The sequence below is a fragment of the Triticum aestivum genome, chromosome 5B, assembly GCF_018294505.1.
Source record: "Triticum aestivum cultivar Chinese Spring chromosome 5B, IWGSC CS RefSeq v2.1, whole genome shotgun sequence".
NCBI lineage: Eukaryota > Viridiplantae > Streptophyta > Magnoliopsida > Poales > Poaceae > Triticum > Triticum aestivum.
Genome location: NC_057807.1, coordinates 318,195,785 through 318,216,704, shown reverse-complemented (window position 1 = coordinate 318,216,704; position 20,920 = coordinate 318,195,785). Strand labels below are relative to the sequence as shown.

General features: G+C 43.6%; 3 protein-coding genes across 6 annotated transcripts in view; 1 reads left to right on the top strand and 2 right to left on the bottom strand.

The window, feature by feature from the left end:
- On the top strand, window positions 1-6,097 carry LOC123111600 (protein EMSY-LIKE 3). Of its 3 annotated transcripts, none has more exons than XM_044532420.1 (11): window positions 1-148; window positions 256-353; window positions 2,565-2,812; window positions 2,913-3,022; window positions 3,116-3,365; window positions 3,452-3,673; window positions 3,747-3,815; window positions 4,707-4,949; window positions 5,016-5,084; window positions 5,159-5,222; window positions 5,637-6,097. In XM_044532420.1, exons 2-11 carry the CDS (start codon window positions 326-328, stop codon window positions 5,750-5,752), a joined length of 1,419 nt encoding a protein of 472 aa, XP_044388355.1. In that variant the 5' UTR covers window positions 1-148; window positions 256-325; the 3' UTR covers window positions 5,753-6,097. The 3 variants fall into 3 exon arrangements, with proteins under 3 accessions (XP_044388355.1, XP_044388354.1, XP_044388356.1); XM_044532419.1 differs by having other exon boundaries at window positions 3,446-3,673; XM_044532421.1 differs by lacking the exon at window positions 3,747-3,815 and having other exon boundaries at window positions 3,446-3,673.
- A 1,112-nt stretch (window positions 6,098-7,209) lies between these two features.
- Window positions 7,210-7,914, bottom strand: LOC123111601 (uncharacterized). The gene has a single exon (XM_044532422.1). It carries the CDS (start codon window positions 7,757-7,759, stop codon window positions 7,391-7,393), a length of 369 nt encoding a protein of 122 aa, XP_044388357.1. The 5' UTR covers window positions 7,760-7,914; the 3' UTR covers window positions 7,210-7,390.
- A 2,310-nt stretch (window positions 7,915-10,224) lies between these two features.
- LOC123111598 (protein ENHANCED DISEASE RESISTANCE 2-like) overlaps window positions 10,225-20,920 on the bottom strand; it is a 26,080-nt gene continuing 15,384 nt past the window's right edge. The window contains exons 13-23 of one of the 2 annotated variants that reach the window (XR_006454562.1): window positions 17,322-17,486; window positions 17,018-17,232; window positions 16,848-16,914; window positions 14,974-15,149; window positions 14,321-14,422; window positions 14,053-14,100; window positions 12,104-12,247; window positions 11,842-11,937; window positions 11,455-11,556; window positions 10,717-10,869; window positions 10,225-10,564 (exon numbers count right to left, since the gene is read on the bottom strand). Coding sequence is in view for 1 of the 2 variants with exons in the window: in XM_044532418.1 (XP_044388353.1) it covers window positions 10,478-10,564; window positions 11,455-11,556; window positions 11,842-11,937; window positions 12,104-12,247; window positions 14,053-14,100; window positions 14,321-14,422; window positions 14,974-15,149; window positions 16,848-16,914; window positions 17,018-17,232; window positions 17,322-17,486 (1,202 nt within the window). In the remaining variant the exon portion in view is untranslated. The remainder of the gene's footprint in view (window positions 10,565-10,716; window positions 10,870-11,454; window positions 11,557-11,841; window positions 11,938-12,103; window positions 12,248-14,052; window positions 14,101-14,320; window positions 14,423-14,973; window positions 15,150-16,847; window positions 16,915-17,017; window positions 17,233-17,321; window positions 17,487-20,920) is intronic. The other variant, XM_044532418.1, reaches the window with a different exon arrangement.

Here is a 20,920-nt window from a genome sequence, read left to right as displayed (position 1 = left end):
CTCTCTTCGACCCCCCTGTTTTTTTTTCTCTCGGCGAGAAAGAATCCCCATACTTGGCAGTACTACCTCCTCTTCCCCACTCGGTCGGACCACCACCTCGCCTCCCCCCAAATCTCGCCGGATTCCGCCGCCTGCACGCGCGCCGGAGGTGAGCCGCCCTCGGATCCGCGGCCGCCTGGGCCGCTCGCCGCCCGGAGGCCCCGCGTTCGGCGTCGCAGTGGCGAGGGCTGACTCCCGTTCCTCGCGTGGTTGCAGGTCCTGACAAAAATCGCCCGGAGCTCGCGCGCGTCTCCCCCGGGGTGGTCGCCCGGCGCGGCGCCGAGCCATGGAATACGGGCCCTCGGACAGCAGCGGTGAGTTGGGGCTTGGGCGGGGTTGCTCGGCTCTGCTTCCCCGTGCTAGGGTTTCGAATTCTAGGGTTCTTGCTTGCTTGAGCTGCTTGCAACTGTACATGGATTGCTCAGGGAGGGATAGGGGTTTTGTCTGTGGGGGGTAGCCAAAGGTCGCGTTTTTTGGGTGCCTGGTAAGGTTTTTTGGGTGCAAATTCCTGCGGGCTCGGAGGTGCGAGCTAGGTCTGAGATTGCGTGATGGCAGGTTAGCGTTAGGGTTACCTTGGGCTTGCGTGGAGAAATATTGGAGCTTTGCACGCGGGTAGGGTTTTGTGGCGATTCTGTCTCAAGTCATTATGGGTGTATATGGGCGTGAACTTTGTACCATTTACGACTGTTCCCTGTAGTTCGAATGTGTTTAGGCCCTGATTGGGAGCTCTAAACATCGGTACACAACTAATCATGCTTTGCACCACAGCTACACTGATAGTTCAATAGAGATTATGACGAACAAAATGAAGTTCAAGGAACATTAAGAGACACGTGTTTCTCCTTGAAGAACATTCCATAGCTTATAAAGTTATAATAGTGTGCTTTACCATGATTTCAAAAAAGTTATACAGAACCACTCCCAAGGTATAGATCACAGGATTACACAAGACGCACATAGTAATATCAGCAGTGTCAATAAAGCACGTCACCGTGGCCGCAGTCGTACTACCTCCTAGTGGTTCATCTAGGAAATAGAGGATTGCCCTAGCATCACCAATAGCAAGCCAGCAACCCCTCCCAAGGTATCCACACTTGGGGGTAATAACACCACGTGTCGCTTGGCAATGGCTATCAATGCGAGGGTGGATGGATGGCTCGGGTGATTGCTGAAAATCCCCTCAGTTTTCTTGAAATACCATGACATCCTCAGAAATATGGGCAAAACAGCACACTGAGAAGACCCCTAGTCGGCCTGCCCATGTGAAACCCCCGTGCATGTGGGGGCCCCTCTTTCTCCTGCACGCTGCCTTGTTTGATCTATATATACTCCATGGTCCATGCCCAGGGTGGATGGATGGCTCGGGTGATTCGAATGCATAAAATTCCGTCAGTTTTATTGAAATTCCACGAAATCCTTGTAAGTACGGGCGAAATAGTACGCGGAGAAGACCCCTGTACATAATTTGCATCTTCGTTCGGATCACGCTCTTGCCAAGTGTGCGACATTTTTTAGGTTAATGTATTTTGGACATGGCCAGAGAGCTCCTGTTCGACCAATAGTTGGTAGTGGCCCCTAGTAGGACGTGCCAACTTCCAAGTATACATAAAGATATCTGGTGAACACTCACAGAGTGCAGTTATATGCATTTCCCCTTGCGATATTTGTCGAATCCAAGACGAATATGTGCCATCCTTGTTTGGATGGCTTGGCCACTTTTTCCTCAATCACGTGTCTCAGAATCCCCGTACAGAGCAACTCTTTAACCGTATCTGGTAACTCGAGGGCACAGAGATGTCCTTCTTGTTGTACAGAGACGCAGATTCCATCTTGGTTGACTGGCCTAGAACATGCTTATCGAGTAACCAGAAGTCACTTCGAGACTGCACAGTTATGGAATAGTGTTTGGTAACCCTAAGTAAGCCATTCTAGATTCCACTGCTTGAGTCTGCGACAATCTCAAGTCTAGGTTATAGGATGCACATTGTATATTAGACCAACTGATGACATGAAGACAATGTTATATTGATGTGTCATGGTGGTTTAATCCAACTGTATGTTCTTTAACATGTGTCCGGATTACTGGTTTAATATCTCCATATCTATAACCTGTGAATCATGGTCGTCAGTCAATACCTAGTCCACATATACCTCTCCTTGCATCTTTATCGACTAGGGATCAGCTTACAATAACCAGCAACATTATTGATATTATTCAGGGAACACATGTTATCAAATAAATCATGAACGTAAAGAAATGCAACCATCATTCATCTATATAACTCCTTTGTGGCACATTACCAAGGTTCATTGGACTTAGTGAACCACATGCTTATCAATTCTATTTATGTTATTTCTTTGAACATTACAGGCCATTTTTATTTGTCATATTCATAAGAACAATGTGAAATACTCTCTGCTACTATGTCAGCAATTGTGATTTTTTCCCTGTTGCGAAGCTTGTATATGAACAGCTCTACAACTTGCACTAAGTGCTGGTTCCTAAACTTTTGTGTGGGTTGCAGGAACTGATGATGACCTTCCACCACCATATCCGAATAATCCGAATAATAGGAGTATAAGAGGCAGCGGGCGTGCCAGTGGTAATGGCAGAGCTATTGTTCCTGTCAGTGGTAATGGAAGGGCCATTGCTCCTGCCAGCTCATACCCTAGAGCCCAGACCGATATGGAAACACAAATTCAACAGCTTGAGCAAGAAGCGTATTGTGCAGTTCTGCGTGCTTTTAAAGCTCAGTCTGATGCCCTCACATGGGTTGGTACTGCTAGACCTGTCCCTGTTAATTCAGGTGTTTGTGCTGAAATTTATATGTTATTTCTCAAAGCTGACCTTAGATCAACTTTGCCTTTTTTAGGAGAAGGAGGGTCTGATTACTGAACTTAGGAAGGAGCTAAGGGTATCCGACAAAGAACACAGGGAGGTGCTAAACAGGGTCAATGGTGATGATATTATCCGCAGCATAAGGTCGAATATAGATAAATATTTGTGCTATTCACTACAATGTTGATATGTTTTCTGTTCCCAGCACTCTAAATTTCTGCCTTGATTCAAATTAAGGGAATGGAGATCAACAGGAGGCCTTCAGGCAAGCTTACCCAATAATCCTCAGCCTATACATCATGACCCGGCGCCTAGCCCTACCACCTCTGGCCGTAAAAGGCAAAAGACATCTCAATCCGTTCCTCCCCTACCTGTACCGTCTCCTCCTGTTATGCATCCACAGCAGATGGCTACACCAACACAACCTTCATCTTCAGCAGCTAAAAAGGGATTTCTGCCAGGCACTAAAGGCAAAAAGACAAAACCAGTAAGCACATATTCTGATGGCTTGTTCTGTTATGAAGCAATTTTTTTCTCTTCTTTGATGGAATTTCATGTGCTTCCAAGGGCCAGAAGATACCAGGGGGCTCTGCAGTCAAATCTATGCCACCTACAGCAGGTCCCAGCGGAAGGGGACCACATATGAACAGAAACTTTCCTGGTCGCCCTGCTGCTCCTGAACCTTCTCAAGGACAGCATCATCTTAATCCTTTAATTGGCCGTAAAGTCATGTCTCGGTGGCCTGAAGATAATAATTTCTATGAAGCCACTATAACTGATTACAATGCGGAAAAGGTGTGCTTTTAGCTCATTAGGATTATAGTTTTGTTAATCCAAGCCCCAGATTTTCTGAGGGATTCCATTGCAGGACGTTTATGCGCTAGTTTATGACATAAATACAGCTAATGAGACCTGGGAGTGGGTTGATTTTAAAGAGGTACACGATCTTTTTTATGTGGACATTCTGATAATTATTCACATTTTCATGCTTGGTGTTTTCCTTTCTTTCATATTGGACTTACGAAAAAGTAGTTAAGGTACAAGCATGATGAGGAATAAGATTGCGTGGTTAGGCAGGGTTAGCTCTCAAAACAAAATTACCGGGGAACATGGGAGGGAACATCATGATCTTTTGACTCTTGATGTGAACTAAGACAATTTTAGCTGTTGTTACATCGCCAACTTAATAGATCCAAAGTGGTCGGGCCCTTCCCTGGATCCTGCGCAAGCGGGAGCTACATGCACCGGGCTGCCCTTTTTTTTAAATCGCCCACTTGGCCATGTGATGCAGACCCACACATCATGCTTGTGTCAAATGGGCCTGTATTAGTGAACTAAGGTAATGCAACTGATCTGTTGGGATAAGTAACTGGACTATTGACCCTACCGTGTAGCAAAGAGGGACAACTTTATTTTATGGAATTATGGTCATTTGATATCGGTTTTCCCATTGCCACTAGTGTTCTGACCAGGAGTACATTCCAGTCAGTGTTTCACTCCATTTTCTTGCCAAATGTCGGGCGAACATTTTGATAACAGTTTGTGATGTCAACACTTATCCTTGAGAACCGCGTCAAATTTCTAGAGAACATAACCTGGTACCTGATTCAGTCATGAAGATCATATGGTACAGATATAAAGATGGTTAGATTTGAATGTGAAACAAGTGCCATCCGTTTGGCTAATGTCCTCTGGTAGCATTTGCCCGTTATTATTGTATCGTGCACATGTCCCAATGTGTGTGCACCAAACCGCTTGATGACTACTGTCCTCTGAACTTTTCTGTTTGATGGACTTTGCTGACAATTCCTTTGGGCCCTGACTACAGATAAAACCAGAAGACATAATCTGGCAAGGCGAGGACCCAGGATTATATCAAGGAGGTCGTGGTGCTCCAGGTAGCGGGGGTAAGAAGTCAACTAGCCGTGTTATGCCCACACCAGGTGCAGGTAGGGGGAGAGGATTCCAAAAGAATGTGTCGAAGAAAGACTTTCCACGTTCGCAAAATGGCGTTGGGAAGAGAAGTTCTGATGACATTGATATACTTCACACTGAAAGCCTGATAAAAGAGGTTAGTTTGAAGAAAGTTTGCTAGCCTCTCTGATGATGATGTACTAACCTTATGCATCTCCCATAGGTGGAGAGGGTCTTCAGTGTTAGTCATCCTGATCCTTTGGAGGTAGACAAGGCAAAGAAAGCGCTGAAGGTATGCTGGAATATATACTGATATCTATTCGATCAGGAGGCCTTTGGTTTTTGACTAACCAGCAATGCTTGCAGGAGCAAGAACAGTCGTTGATTGATGCGATAGCAAGGCTTGCTGAGGCATCTGATGGCGAAAGTGGTAAATACTAAATCATTGCTTGTTGACAAAATGGGAGGATCTTTCTGATGTTGCAGAAAACCACCCAGACAATTTCCAATTTAGGATGACTACCCTGATCAGGGGAGCAGTTTGAGATGTCATGGCTGTATACCATTTTGCCGTGTATTCACTATCCACTATAATTATACCCAGTTTCCACTTTAGAGAGGTAGGATCCTTGTAACGCAGTGGACAGTTTCTAGAATGCGCCAAATTGTAGATAGTGTTCCTCTCTTACTTGGGAGATATGAGGCCTAGCCTATCTGTCTATCATTTATGCCTAGCGGTTACAAGATTGCAGCGCTCTACACAGCAAACATGAATTTTTATGAGATGAACATGCCTTGTAGCTGTGTAGTAATTGCAATGCTCTTCATGTTTTGGTGGGAACAGATGAGCGCAACCGTGGCCGTAGGATGGGGCCATATGGTGGGCACCCGCATCAAGGAAACTATGCGGATGCCATGGCTGTTGATGGCGACCACATGGTCGGAGGCGCCGCCACATAAACGGATTGCTGGAACATGTATACACAAATTCGATTAGAAGCCCGTCCTGTTGTAAAATCTTATTTGCTAATGTTTATTTAAAACTTAGCCATAGGTTGAAACCATCTGGTTTTGAGAGACGATCAGTTTTTGTTCTCTTCTTTTTTTTGGGGTAGAACTGCTTAACGTGTTGTAAAGCTGCTGCTCTGCGGAGCTATTGTGCTTCTTGTCATTGCACAAGTGATAGTGCAGTGGTGATTGATTAGACCAGGACATTTGACCTCTTCTTTTCGGAACATTGCTAACCTTTTCATTATTCCGGAATCATGTCTTATTCATGTCATTATCTACAATCGTTATGTGAGAGTACACACTAGGCTATATTTACATGATCATACAGCCTGGTAATGGGTTGACCGAGAGCATGGTTGTGCTATATGTCTAAGTAAGTCTTTATTAGGATGATGATCTGTTTTAACTGATATTTACTCACTGTTCACAAATATAAAATGTTTTGGATATTTCAATGTGGACTACATACGAATGGAATTGAGTGAACAAATACAATAAAAACATGTTTGTATGCATCAGGTTCAAGAAAAAAATAATTATGACATCTTGTATTTGTGAACGGAGGGGGTAATTATTTGGAAGAAAGTGTGAAGCAAACAACTGAAGCTAAAATAAGCATCGGTATGCATTAGTCTGTCTGAGGAGCAGCGAGTGTGCGGACGAAACCAATTTGGCTGTTGATCTGAGTACAAATTGTACTCTCTCCGTTCCTAAATTTAAGTCTTTTGACGGGGATTAAATGAGCAAAATGAATGAATCTACACTAAAATATGTCTATATATATCTGTATGTACTCCATATATAAATCTCTAGAAAGACTTATATAAGGGAGTAGTACAGTGCTGATGAAATATGTGAAACGTAAGAAATAAAAATAAATATGTGAGGTTTCCTTGTAGCCTGTAGGAAAAAGGTCTATTGTTTGGTATTCTTTTGCATAGTAATAAAGATAGAAGAAATTTGTCAGGAGTCTTTTCCTTTTCATGGAATAATTTTGGTAGAGTACGATCGTTCTCTATCGTCATTTATGTAGAGTATTTGAGCAGAATGGACCTAGGTATATGCTTCAGCTGCCGACTTGCAGTCGCCGGCTCGTGAGGTTATTTTTCAGAGCGACAGCTGTGATGGGTCCACTGCCACTGCCAGTGCCACGAGCTCCTGGACCCGAATCGGACCGGTTGCCTTGCATGCCGATCAGATCGTTGGACCATCGTGACATACGTACATTAAAACGGCATGTACCCAATAATAACGAATCAATTTGGGAACGCTGCCGATTTATTCTACATCTTCTTTTACTAGATTTTAGAGAAAAAATAGCTTACCGATTTCTACGAAGTAGAGTGGGAACAGCTGAGGTGAAGGAGTAAGCAAGTTGCTAGTACACGTCCACCGGAACCGAATCGACCAAAGGATCACATCGCATTGCACGTTAAAAAGCAATCCCATCTCATCTCCAACAACAACAACAACTCTCACAGCAATAATTCCAAATGCACGCAGCACTCAAGTCCAAGCAATACAATACATACATACAGTCGATCGAACAAATGAAAATACTGGAGAAGGGGGTTTCCAAAGGAGTCGTCAGGCGGAGACGGCCGCCGCCGACGCCTCCTTCTCATCCTTGACGACGGCGGCGGCGCGTCCGTCCTTGGCGACGGCCGCGTTGTGGCGGTAGGCGTCCTGCTTGGCGGCCTCCACCTCGAGGACCCGCTCCTCCTTCCTGGCCTCCGCCGACGCCTGCGCCGCCGGGTCGTCGTGCGCCTTGGCCTTCTCCACCGTCTCCTGCACCACGGCCATGGTCTTCTCCTTGCCCGCCCACGCCGACGCGCCCAGGTTCGCCCCCGCCTCCATGGCCGCGCCCGCCGCGCTCTCCCCGCCCTGCATCTCTCTCGATCGACCTTCGCCTAGCTCGGTGCTACAGGTTTCTTGTTGGTTCGTCGTTACTACCATGGCCGGCCGGTTCGAATTTATAGGCCCGGTTTACATTCTATGGTAGCCGTATGTGGGCCGCCGTGTGTGTATTAGGCTGGTCACAATGGGCAAGAACATAAGCTAGTAACTTCACACTTCCCTAGACTATGTTACTACCTCCATAGTGGGTAGGAACATCTATGTAGTGTCATGCAACGATGTATTTATTAGGTTATAGACTCATTGTTTCTTGAAGTGTGTGATGTTCCGGTAACTTAGCTAGTTACCACAAGCACCTCTCTCTTCATTAAATACGTGCCACATAAGCAAAGTTGTATTGGAGTGTGTGATGTTACTCCTAAGTTCCTCCCCACTGTGACCGGCCTTATCTGAATGATTTGAAGCTGGGGGCTCAGTTCATGCGTACATGAGTGTGGACCGACGGTGGACACGTGCCCTACCAGGTCGGCACGCACAGTGTCGCACTGCGGCTGCCTCGTCTGGGAGGGAAGCTGCTGTCCATGCATCCTATTCCTATGGCGTCTGGAATTAACACGAATCGATTCGCGAAAATAACAGGAACCGCTTTATGCTCTCCGCTCTCGCTGCCGCCATTATGTTTCTTTTTTCTTTTCTTTCCAATTACTGGTGTCTGTCGACATAGCAATTCGGCATAACGGAAATGTCGGGCAGAGAACATCACGTTTTCAGCTCCTCTCCCACACAAGCTACTCATCTAGCGAAAGTGCCGTTCTGCTCCCGAGCTCATTTGAGCTTGGTGAACAGTAAAATCGAAAAAAAAATTCAAACAAAATTCCAATTTTTTTTGGGAGAATCACTGACAAAACTTTTAAGTGCTTGCAAAAATTCATCATGAAATCACATTCCTGTAAGGCGTGGCAAAAAAAAATAAATCCAGTGCTTCAAAATGCTTTTGAAAGTAGCATTTTCAGAGTATCGATTTTTTTTTGCCACGACTTCTAGAAATGTGATTTCATGACGAATTTTTGCAAGCACTTAAAACTTTTGTCAATGTTTCTCCCAAAAAAAATTTGGATTTTTTTGGATTTTTTTGATTTAGTTTTGATTTTACTGTTCAACCGAGCTCATTTGAGCTCGGGTGCAGAAACTCCGCGTCCCTCGTCTAGGGTTCTCCCTCCTCCTGCCGGTGTCGTCGTCAATCTGACTTGGTGTATCCCGGCCCTTACTGGTGGGAGGGCTACTGCTTCATTTTTAGGTGTTCTTTTGAGTTTGTTTAGTGTTTGTGTCCTGCTCAGTAAGATGAGAGGGCGGCGACTCTCTGAAGTTGGGTCCGGTCTTTATTCGTCTGCGTTTGTGTGTCTTCAGGCTAAATCCTTCTGATCGACGCTTTTCTTCATCGACGGCGTTTATTGTTGTGATGTGCCGGTCCTATTGAGCCTTAGCATAATGACTTCTCAACTGTCTACTATGTCAGCGACCTGTTTGGACAGTAACACTGAAGGAGAAGAACAAGCTATTGTACCCGATGTAGCATTGTCGGTGCGGGTGGATGAGATCCGTGAAGAGCTCGCGCTCGATCTCAAGCAAATCAAGGCGAGCCTGTACAAGTAAGAGACCGCGGATCTGGGCCTCAAGGGGGACGGGAGTTCGTCGTCACGCAACGCTGGTCACGGTCGTGGCGGTGCCGCCACCAACGCCCTTGGCTTCGACAATGAACACGAGGGGAAGGTGCATAATGTTTATTCCTCCTCCAGTCAGAGGTGCCCGTGAATCTAATTCTTCTTCGAGGAAATTTCCCCCTCGAGATTTCCATGTTCCGGATGCTTCCGAAATTTGACGACACCAATCCAAGGTTGTGGCAAAATTGAGAAGATCAGTTCCATCTCTGGGGTACTCCTATGCATAGGTGGATTTCCATGGCCACAGCTCAATTTGAAAAGGTGGCTCGAATCAGTGCCAAGACGAATGCCCAATTTCAATTGGACTGAATTGGCCGTAACCAACAACTCTTCTCAGAAAATTGTTTCGAATTGCTCCAACCAGTTCTGTGGAGGATTATGTTAAGCGGGATTGCTCCAACCAGTTCTGTGGAGGGTTATGTTGAGCGCTTTGCTGAGCTCTATGATCAACTCACTACCTCTGCATTATACCACTTGGTTTCTAGATGGACTAAAACCTTGAGTTTGTGTAGCTGTTGCCTTGCAGAAGCCCAAGGTTGCATGAGGAATTGGGAGGAGGGTGTTAATTGCTTTGTACAGAGATTGTTTTTAGTTTAGTAGAACAGTAGGAGCCTCAACCACTTGCTGAAAGTTCCTTAATTTTTTTTAGCCCTCTTTGAATGCAAAGTTTTCTTTGGAGTTCCGTGTCGCAGTTTTACGAACTTTTGTATTCCAAATACCATGGATAATCCATTTATTTCCAATATTAAAGAAAAGTAACCCCATAAAAAGAAAAGTATCCTGGATCTCTTTCTCTATAACCAACCTTTTCCCGTGCCTATTTGCTCGCGTCATAATGCGTCATTAGGCAATAAACTCTTCTTCCATGTCTTCTTCCATGTCAATATAAGTATTTCTAGTATTCTTCCGTGTACTATAGGCACCACGTATGTACTAGTATGTACATGTGATGTGATACAACTCTCGACCTGGGATCATTACATAGTGACCATGTTTTCCTTCTTACAAATGTGCACCTCCGAGAACTGAAGATTATGGTAGAAAATTGCGCAGATCTACTACCGTGCCATAGAAGGGGTGATGAAATGGAATTAACTTAGATTGGTACAGCAGCCTCAGGATTTACACGGTTTAGACGAACAGTGCCAAGAATGTACTCAGGCAGCTCTTTCTCTTCCTTTGCCTGCAAACACAAACATATTAGCAAGGCTCGCATTGTTGATGAAGAGAGTGACGTCTAGGCATTTCCTTTTGTCCCACAAAAGAGCAGGATCAAAGACAAGCATGACATAAACCAGCCCGGAATGACCAGATCAAAATGGAGAATAATCTTACAAACATTCTGAATTGCAGTTTCTGCAGGATTAAGTAACCACTAACGATGGGTTTGATAGAAAGAGTCGAAGGGTTGTGTAAAAGCTGTCAAGTCGTCTTGCAAAACCAGCTGGCTTCAAGGTCAGGTGTTCATCAGTTTTGCACAGGTGTTCCCTGAATCAACAGTTGCGAAGGGCATTTCCCGAGTTTTGCAAAAAAGAATGTTTGAAAAGCAATTACTTCTGTTGCCAAATTATCATGGAGATGAACAGAATACCAAATGTTAAAATGAGAAAGATAAAAATCTCATCCAGGTTAGGTTCCTTGTGGTGGAAGTGGAGCCCACCCAGGTTCAAGTACTAGACTTGGCATGGGTCCTCGCATTTTCTGGATTAATTTCAGGCATTCCGGCAATGTGCGTTTAGTGGGAGACGACGTTCCCGTCGACTATGAGGTGCCTGCGTCGACTTCATCAATCTCAAGATTTGCCGGCTCAGTCTCTCGGAGGTGCTCATAGGGGTGAGTGTACGTGCGTGTATGTGTTGTTTGTAATGTGTTTCTAAAAAAAAATCCCAGGCTTGCACAGTTTTGGATTCTGTTGGTACATTAAGGTGCTAATAAATAAGATAGCTCGAAGTGCCATAGATATTTGTGGATTATTCATTTGCTGGAATCTACCATCAACTATGTGAGCAAATTGCTGAAAACAAAAATGCAAAAAAAAAAAGACGTTTCAAAGTCTGATTTGTATGATCATACCTCAACTAGAATAGCAAGATCTACAACGATACTTGTCACATATCCCAGGACTAGGCCAATAATGCTCCGTGCAACAGAAGAGGAACCAATGTCAACATCTATCTGCAAAGTTATTTCATTTATACCAAGATTTGTTCAGATTCAACATAACAAAAGTATAACACTGGAAAGTAGGCAAAAAACAGATATGCAAAAGAAAAATCAATACCATTGTTTCATCTAAATTTGTTATATATGTGCATTTTTTTTTTGGCGGGGAACATACATGCATTCTTTTGTAAGTTGGCTTCGAATTTTACCTTTACCACCGGGCTTATTGGGATGCATGGTAGAGATACATATACCAAGGGTGTTCAACAAACGCAAAGTTTTGTAGTACTCAAGTACCTCGAGAAAGTTATCCTGTCGAAGATAATTGCATGTCACTGCTTTCCCCAGAAGGCAAGCTCTCGTCCCAACTGCACGCTTTACCATCCAATAACCCTGAGATCATTTTGTACGTGAGTTCACATGCAAAAACATGTGATTACTCAAGAAAAATAGTCACATGCAAGGTGAGAAGATAGTGAGATGCAAAAATAGTGATATGCAATTAGTCAAGAAAAATAGTAACATGCAAGGTGATAAGATACAACACTAAAGCGTATACCTCAACAATACTTGGTATAAGCTTAAATCTGGCATCTCGAAATGCATCAGTTCCATCAATGAATCTACCCAAGAGAGAATCTTTGTTCACTGGCTTCTCTGCTGCGTAGTACATAACCAAGTTATAGTTTGGTTTTGCTGGAACCTACATGTTTATCCAAATGGAGTTAATCACTTGTGCAGAACGTCATTCATACAACAAAGATGACAACATATATGAGACAATTTAGATATTGCATGAGAGAAATTGTGCGCTTCTTCGGCATTTTACCCTTTTGAATGGGGAGGCCCCAACTGTAAATCTATTTAACTATATACAAGAGGAATGTACAGAAGACGGGGCGACAGGGGAGGGCTATACAGGGGGAGGATTAGAGAAAGCCACACTAAGAGAGAGGGAGGGAAACAAGATCAAGCCAAGATCTAAGAGAAGAAGCTAAATCTTCCTTCATTCTGAAAGAAAGAAGAAGTCCCTTCTAAAACTAAACAGCCATGAAGCCCTGCTAGGAGCAATCCCATCAACAATCTTCATGACCTCAAAGGAGAAAGGCTTGTTAACTTTAAGCTTCACCCTAGATATCACCTCTTCCATACACAACAGATGGGGATCGAAATTAATTCCAAGGATATTCCAGCAGGAAGCACTGAAGCAACAGAGCTAGAAGAGGTGATTGCGAGTTGCCAGAGTATCCATGCTGCAGAGAGGACAATTAGTGCCACTAGGAGGACTGAATTGGCGTCTCAGGAGCATCTTTGGTGTGGCTATCATTCAGGAGCGGCCAGGGGACGTTACGATATGTTGAAGTTTACGGGGTACGAGGAATACAAGACTGAAATATGATCTGTACAGAGCACGGGTTGTGCATGTGGGGGAGGAAAAAATCCTAGGAATCTGATATTTATATACACGTGTATGTGCGGTATAGTATGCAGAAAACTCCTATTATAACGGGGATATCACATGGCTAATATATACGAGTATTAACATTCGACACCCTCTGGGAGCTTGTGACTGCAAAGATGGGAAGAGTGCTCATGGCAGCTTTAGTGACGGTGACCCCACCACCCAACAAGAAGAATATGAGCAGGTGGTTACCTGGAGTTCAATGAGATCAACGAGAGGGATGGAATCACTGGTCTTGGGTTTTAATAGACCAAAGGGAGGCTGTGGTAGTTTTGCAAACAAGAAGACTGCTAAATTGGAGGTTTTGTCATCCGCGACATTGATCGGAAGGAGGCAGGATTTATGATGATTGAGGGTGTGCACACTGGTCTGTTTGCACATTGGTCATATGAAAAATGTAAAGTATTTGGTTCATACAACAGCTAGATAAATATAACAGCCCCTTGCCAGTAGTGTTTGATAACTTGTTGGGGTAGATCGAACCCAGGTGGGACACGACACAGACCCGCTTTCCCGGTTACTACGCAGTAACTGATATAGTTTCAGCATGTACAGCGAATGTTGTACGCAGGCGAAGGTTCCTAAATTGATGGATATAACTTTAACTTGGTTATATCTGTATCTGTATGTATGCTCGAGAAAAAATTCTTTAGCTGACCACAACTGGTTAAAGATTGCAGTAAGATCACGTGTGAACTTTTACAATAAAATCTAAAGCTGCATCAAAGAATCCACATATTTGTTTAGTTCTCAAACTATTGGCTATAATACTGTACAATTTCCCTTCAAACTACCTAAAATACAAAAAATATTCTACCCTTCAAACTACCTAAAATAGAAAACATATTCTTAAAAGGGTGCTGTACGATTTCCCTTCAAACTACCTAAAAAAAAAAATATTCTACCCTTCAAACTACCTAAAATAGAAAACATATTCTTAAAAGGGTGCTAAGCCAGCGGCAGGGTGGTGCATAGCACCTAGGCAGCCACTGTTTAAGACAGCGAATACAAATTTAATAATATAACAAATTGACAACAGTACTTACCTGTAAATTTACAACCAGTATGAAGGGAATCTTCTTTGCAGCTTCGGACTGTAATTTAAATATCGGAAAAAATAATTAAGCATACATTAATAGGTATGTTGTGTCATGTCAGAGTAAAGCACTACAAACAACTTCCTCTTGAGTCTGCATTAATGTAATAAGGAAGCTTCCACTATAACCTATGCTAGAAAGCTGTTTGTACGAAGTTCTCTGTACTAAAAGTGGTGTTGGTTTGCAAGTGGGATTAATGCTCATTCAACAATTTTACCTGAACAAGGCTTTTTGGGTGCAAGGCAACCGAGTCAAAGCGCTCATTAACCTTGAACCAATCAACTGCAATAAGCTTTAGAAGAGGATCACCTCCAGCAATCTGTTTAAATCAAGTTAACATCAAGAGAAAGGCCAAACAAGGAGAAACAAAAACAGTGTCAGAAGTAATTCTGGCCCCAAAATGAACTCTATATTAATTGCAAGATCTCTAGCCGATTGGGGCCATTTTCTCAATTGACCTTGCTGGGATAGGTGTTTTAACACAAAGCATACCTGCTCACTATATCAGATGTACAGAAACTAGATTGGAGATGTGGAAGCACTAGCCGCATGCAGGTGCAGCAACCTTAACATAACAGCATTAATAAAACAAAGGACTACCTGTTAAGTGGTATACCCAAATGCTGGGTGAATATATATTTAACCAGTTCAACAGGAAGTTAATTAGTGACAGCTGCACAAACTTATAGGTCCTTCATAACAATAGCATTCAGGCAGCACATTTGTTAATCATAGCAACCTTATCCTGAGATCTTTGAAACGGTAGAACCATATAACGGCTCGTTCTTGTCATTGACTAGTGGAGAAGTAAATAAGGTAGTTTTAATAATTCTCTTGATTAATTAGTAGAATAACTTGTAATACTCTGACCTTGGCGTAATCTGTCAAGTAAGTCTTCCCTCTTATCATAAACTTCTCTCCACCAGGTGAACTCCAAGAATTTGGGTCATCTTCACTTTTCGCTTGTCGAACGGTGCCATGGAAATGGCTCATGTCAATAGCTATGGGAATAGAATTTGTAACCAATTCGCTCCTCTCAAGCGAAGCTGTAGGGGAAAAAATGAACAAGAATTTCAACTTGGAGTTGAATAAGAAACAAAAAACAAATTTGAGAAGAACAGCAAAACAATGATACACCAATCCAGAACTCTGGATTCTAGTAGGAGATGATGTCCTTTTCCCCTGGAGATGGAAAATTCATCCACCAGGTTTTATTAATTTGCAAATTCTTCCTCAGCTAGTTAATAAATGAGATTGGCTGATATCATGCAATATTAGTGTAGAAATCATTATGGGGGAAGTTGATCGTTGAAATAATAATTGATAGAGGGTAGAAGTAGAAACTATCAATTCTTTTACGAAATCAGAATTATTACAAGAAATCTATGGACTAATATAGATTTTACCCATTTTGACCCTCATTTTGGGAATGACGGACATATATGTACAACTATAGTGATTCTTATCACCCTCGTATTTATTACCCTGCCAAGGAGACAAATCAAATTGAGAGGCATCTACGTGTGCACCAACTATTGTTCCCTTTGCCCTTGAAGCAACAGAAAAACAATCTCCAACGACAGAGTGCATATTTGTTGACATGTCTTAATTGAGAGGTATCTACTTAGGCAAAAGATATTTTTTCAGAGAATGCGGCAACAGGATGCCCGGATCATAAATCAACCAACATGCAACACGCAGACCATCAGTTTGGATGAATTAAGACATATCAATTGGTGACTAAAATCTTTCTTTAGTTTAGTCCACATAGCTAATCATATGCAAAATGAGTGAAATTAGCAACTTGCAGTATAGCGCTTGAAGAGGTGAAGGAGTAAATGTGTGCTACTACAATTTGAATGCCTCCTTACATCAATCAACAAGTTGAAATAAATTATGAAGTGAAGATATTAGATTTACATTTTGAAAGGATGCTACTACTGACTACGAGTGTTTGTACGGACAGGTATCAGTACAGAAACATGGAAAAACGAAATGTACTACAGAAACATGGAAAATCAAAATGTACCGAATGAGTACAAAGGTGGGTGATTAACTTTAAGAGCGCAGTGTTAGGCAGTGGTTACAGTTCCACTAGCTGTTACCATGTCAACAAAATAGGTCAAGTTACTTCCAATGTTTGCATGTGCTTACTGCCATACAAAGAGAGATGTGACTCAAGTTTTTAGCGTGTTACCAAACACGTGTGGAACGGAGGGAGTACATTACTTGGCAGCCTGTCAGGCACCATAGCAGTGCCCTACAATATGGTGCCCTACAGACAACCGTGAACCTAGAGTAAAATAGCATGTATCAGAAATACATGGTATGGTTTCATTTGATACATAGTTTCCTTGTCAATTTCTGGGTGTTGTTTCAAAAAATATTAATAAGCATCATATTTCGCAAATATAGCCAAGTATGTTCCTTAGACTATCTCCCCCGCAAAAAAGTGTTCCTTAAACTATCTGAACATATTGCCTCAAATGTGCTCTATGAAAACACCATGCTTTTGTGCTTCCCCAACACACTATTTAATATATGTGCAATTGACACTTGAGGACTTGCCTATGTGTATATAAATATCTTTTTTGGCGGGCGTGTATATACATATCTCTATGGCACAAATGTATCCAGACTGGTGTTTGTCTATGTGCACACATGCATATATGTTGGTGTGCATCACTATAAGACTCAGTGGTGCTGAAAAGGTAGGAGTATCTCATGTGTTTTATCATTATGACCTTTAGTTCGCTTCATAGCTAAACCTGCAATGGCCCATGATACGTTCTTCAACTTCACCTTTCCAGCCTGCATAGAAATTTGCACAGAAAATTGGATCTCCATTTATAACTGAACACAACAATATGACCATTTGGATTACATAATTATGGTTTAAAACCATAAATATTACCTTCGGGGTTGTAACATCATCATCATCATTATCATCATCATCACTATCACCTTCAAAGGATTCTCCTCTAACAAGTGCATCATAGAACTCATCATTAGGTTCCGAATATTCAAGTTCACTCTGGATGATCAAGGATTCAGATACTTTTGACTTCACTACTGTTGAAGGAAAATCAGGTGTGATGGCTGGATTTGCTGCAAAGTATTCTCTTAGACCTGTTCAATCATATATGCAAACAACGTCGTCATTGCATTATCCAATTTGGCGAGATAATATTTTTGCAATAAAAGAAAGAATGATCAACCTGCTACTTGGCTGAGCAGAGCAAAAGGGATACTTCTCTCAAAATTTGAGGAGGTCCTTCTCCTCCATCTGTCCCAGAAAGATGGGGAGATCTCCACCATGCGAGTAACAATGCACTTCGGAGTAGATTCTGATGTGTTTAACCTCTTTATTTCCCATGTTGTGGCTGCAAGGACAAGGTTAAGGCACTTAATAAATTCCAACAAAATGTAAAAAAAGAAGACATTGGACAAATTTCAGTATTGCAACTATGAGAATAGTGGTTGAAGCCATTTATGAACAGCTAGGGTAAAGGCACTTTCCACCCATGTTGATTATAGCAGGCGCAATTTATTTCATCTTGACCTTCATGCTATTAAGTTCCATGCACCAACTAGCAGAACCAAAAGTCCGACTAATGGAGAAGGCTGGGCTATCCACATATACTTCAATACCCCCTCTCAAGACCAGGCCTCAAACGTGTTATCAATGAAGTCGGAAACAACTTTTGTGGATAGCACATTGGCCGGGTCTTGAACTGGAGACCTCTTGGCTCTGACACAAGCAACTATGGCCTTGCCGCTGACGATCGCCATACATGTGTCAAGTGTAATAGCTAGCTGTGCTGTGCTGACGATCAGCAACAACATAAGATCTCGCGACCAACTCATGGTTCTGGCACATGGATAGCAAACTTCCACGCACCCCTGTCCATAGCTAGTTCTTTGGTGATACTCCAATCCTTCATATCTCTCTTTACGGATTCGTCCCATGTCAAATTCGGTCTACCCCGACCTCTCTTGACATTATCCGCACACCTTAGCCGTCCGCTATGCACTGGAGCTTCTGGAGGCCTGCACTGAATATGCCTAAACCATCTCAGACGATGTTGGACAAGCTTCTCTTCAATTGGTGCTACCCCAACTCTATCTCGTATATCATCATTCCGGACTCGATCCTTCCTCGTGTGGCCACACATCCACTTCAACATGCGCATCTCCGCCACACCTAACTGTTGAACATGTCGCCTTTTAGTCGGCCAACACTCGGCGCCATACAACATTGCGGGTCGGACCGCCGTCCTGTAGAACTTGGCTTTTAGATTTTGTGGTACTCTCTTGTCACAGAGAATGCCAGAAGCTTGGTGCCACTTCATCCATACGGCTTTGATGCGATGGTTCACATCTTCATCAATACCTCCATCTTTCTGCAACATTGACCCCAAATATCGAAAGGTATCCTTTTGAGGCACCACCTGCCCATCAAGGCTAACCTCCTCCTCCTCGCACCTAGTAGTACTGAAACCGCACCTCATGTACTCGGTTTTAGTTCTACTAAGCCTAAAACCTTTCGATTCCAAGGTTTGTCTCCATAACTCTAACTTCCTATTGACCCCCGTCCGACTATCGTCAACTAGCACCACATCATCCGCAAAGAGCATACACCATGGGATATCTCCTTGTATATCCCTTGTGACCTCATCCATCACCAAGGCAAAAAGATAAGGGATCAAAACTGACCCCTGATGCAATACTATCTTAATCGGGAAGTCATCGGTGTCAACATCACTTGTTCGGACACTTGTCACAACATTATCGTACATGTCCTTGATGAGGGTAATGTACTTTGCTGGGACTTTGTATTTCTCCCAGGCCCACCACATGACATTCCGCGGTATCTTATCATAGGCCTTCTCCAAGTCAATGAACATCATATGCAAGTCCTTCTTTTGCTCCTTGTATCTCTCCATAAGTTGTCATACCAAGAAAATGGCTTCCATGGTCGACCTCCCAGGCATGAAACCAAACTGATTTTCGGTCACGCTTGTCGTTCTTCTTAAGCGGTGCTCGATGACTCTCTCCCATAGCTTCATTGTATGGCTCATCAGCTTAATTCCACGGTAATTAGTACAACTCTAAACATCCCCCTTGTTCTTGAAGATTGGTACTAATATACTCCGTCTCCATTCTTCTGGCATCTTGTTTGCCCCAAAAATTAGGTTGAAAAGCTTGGTTCCATACTATCGCTATGTCCCCGAGGCCTTTCCACACCTCAATGGGGATACCATCAGGATCATCACCTTGCCTCCTTTCATTCTTTTTAAAGCCTCCTTGACCTCAAACTCCTGGATTCGCCGCACAAAACGACTGCTGGTCTCATCAAAGGAGTCGTCCAGCTCAATGTTAGAATTCTCATTCTCCCCATTGAATAACTTGTCAAAGTACTCCTGCCATCTCTGCTTAATATCCTCGTCCTTCACCGGGAGTTGGTCTGCTCCGTCCTTGATGCATTTGACTTGGCCAACATCCCTCGTCTTCCTCTCTTGGATCTTGGCCATCTTATAGATGTCCCTATCACCTTCCTTCGTACCTAACCGCTAGTAGAGGTCCTCATACGCCTGACCCCTTGCTTCACTGACAGCTCGCCTTGCGGCCTTCTTCGCTATCTTGTACTTCTCTATGTTGTCTGCACTCCTATCCAGGTATAGGCGTCTGAAGCAATCTTTTTTCTCCTTAATCGCCTTCTAGACATCATCGTCCCACCACCAGGTGTCCTTAGCTCCGCTTCTCCTTCCCCTGGACACTCCAAACTCCTCTGAGGCCACCTTACAAATGCAGGTCGCCATCTTCATCCACACATTGTCTGCATCCCCTCCTTCCTCCCAAGGGCCCTCCTTAATGACCCTCTCCTTGAACGCTTAGCTACCTCTCCCTTGAGCTACCACCACTTCGTTCTAGCGAATTTGGCATGCTTATCCCGTTGGACACGAAACCGAAAGCGGAAGTCAGCAACCACCAGCTTATGCTGAGGGACAACACTCTCTCCAGGTATCACCTTACAATCTAGGCACACACACCTATCTTCTCTTCTCGAGAGGATGAAATCAATCTGGCTAGAGTGTTGAACACTACTAAAAGTCACCAGATGTGATTCCCTCTTTTTAAAGAGGGTGTTAGCTACGATGTCGTAGGCTAAAGCAAAGCTTAAGACATCTTCTCCTTGATTCCTGGTGCCATAGCCAAGCCCCCATGCACCCCTTCAAACCTGTGTTAGATGTACCCACGTGGCCATTGAGGTCTCCTCCTATGAAGAGCTTCTCGCCAATCAGTACATTCCTAACCATGTCCTCTAGGCCTTCCCAGAACTCCATCCTGGTGTTCTCATTGTGGCCTACTTGCGGGGCATACGCGCTGATAACATTGAGAACTAAGTCCCCAACTACCAGCTTGACCAGGATAATCCGGTCCCCACGTCTCTTGACGTCTACCACTCAATACTTGAGGCTCTTGTTTATCAAGATGCCTACGCCATTTCTGTTTGCAGCCGTCCCCGTGTACCACAGCTTGAAGCCGGTGTCCTCCACCTCCTCCGCCTTCTGTCCCCTCCGTTTGGTTTCTTGGACGCAAAGGATATCAACACCTCTCCTCACCGCTGCATCAACTAGCTCTCGAAGCTTCCCTGCCAGAGACCCTACATTCCAGCCACCTAAGCGGACCCTCCTAGGCTCGGCTGCTTCCTTACCCTTCGCACTCGTCGAGTCAAATGCAAAGACCCTTGCTCATTTTCCACTACATCCGGGCGCCGATGTAGCGCGCCACTAAGGATGCGACGACCCGATCC

Coding starts and splice junctions, on each gene's coding strand:
- LOC123111600 (XM_044532419.1), top strand. CDS start 326: ATGGAATACGGGCCCTCGGACAGCAGCG. Junction 3,023..3,115: donor GATATTATCCGCAGCATAAG/GTCGAATATAGA, acceptor ATTCAAATTAAG/GGAATGGAGATCAACAGGAG. Junction 3,816..4,706: donor AGTGGGTTGATTTTAAAGAG/GTACACGATCTT, acceptor CCCTGACTACAG/ATAAAACCAGAAGACATAAT.
- LOC123111601 (XM_044532422.1), bottom strand. CDS start 7,759: ATGGTAGTAACGACGAACCAACAAGAAACCTGTAGCACCGAGCTAGGC.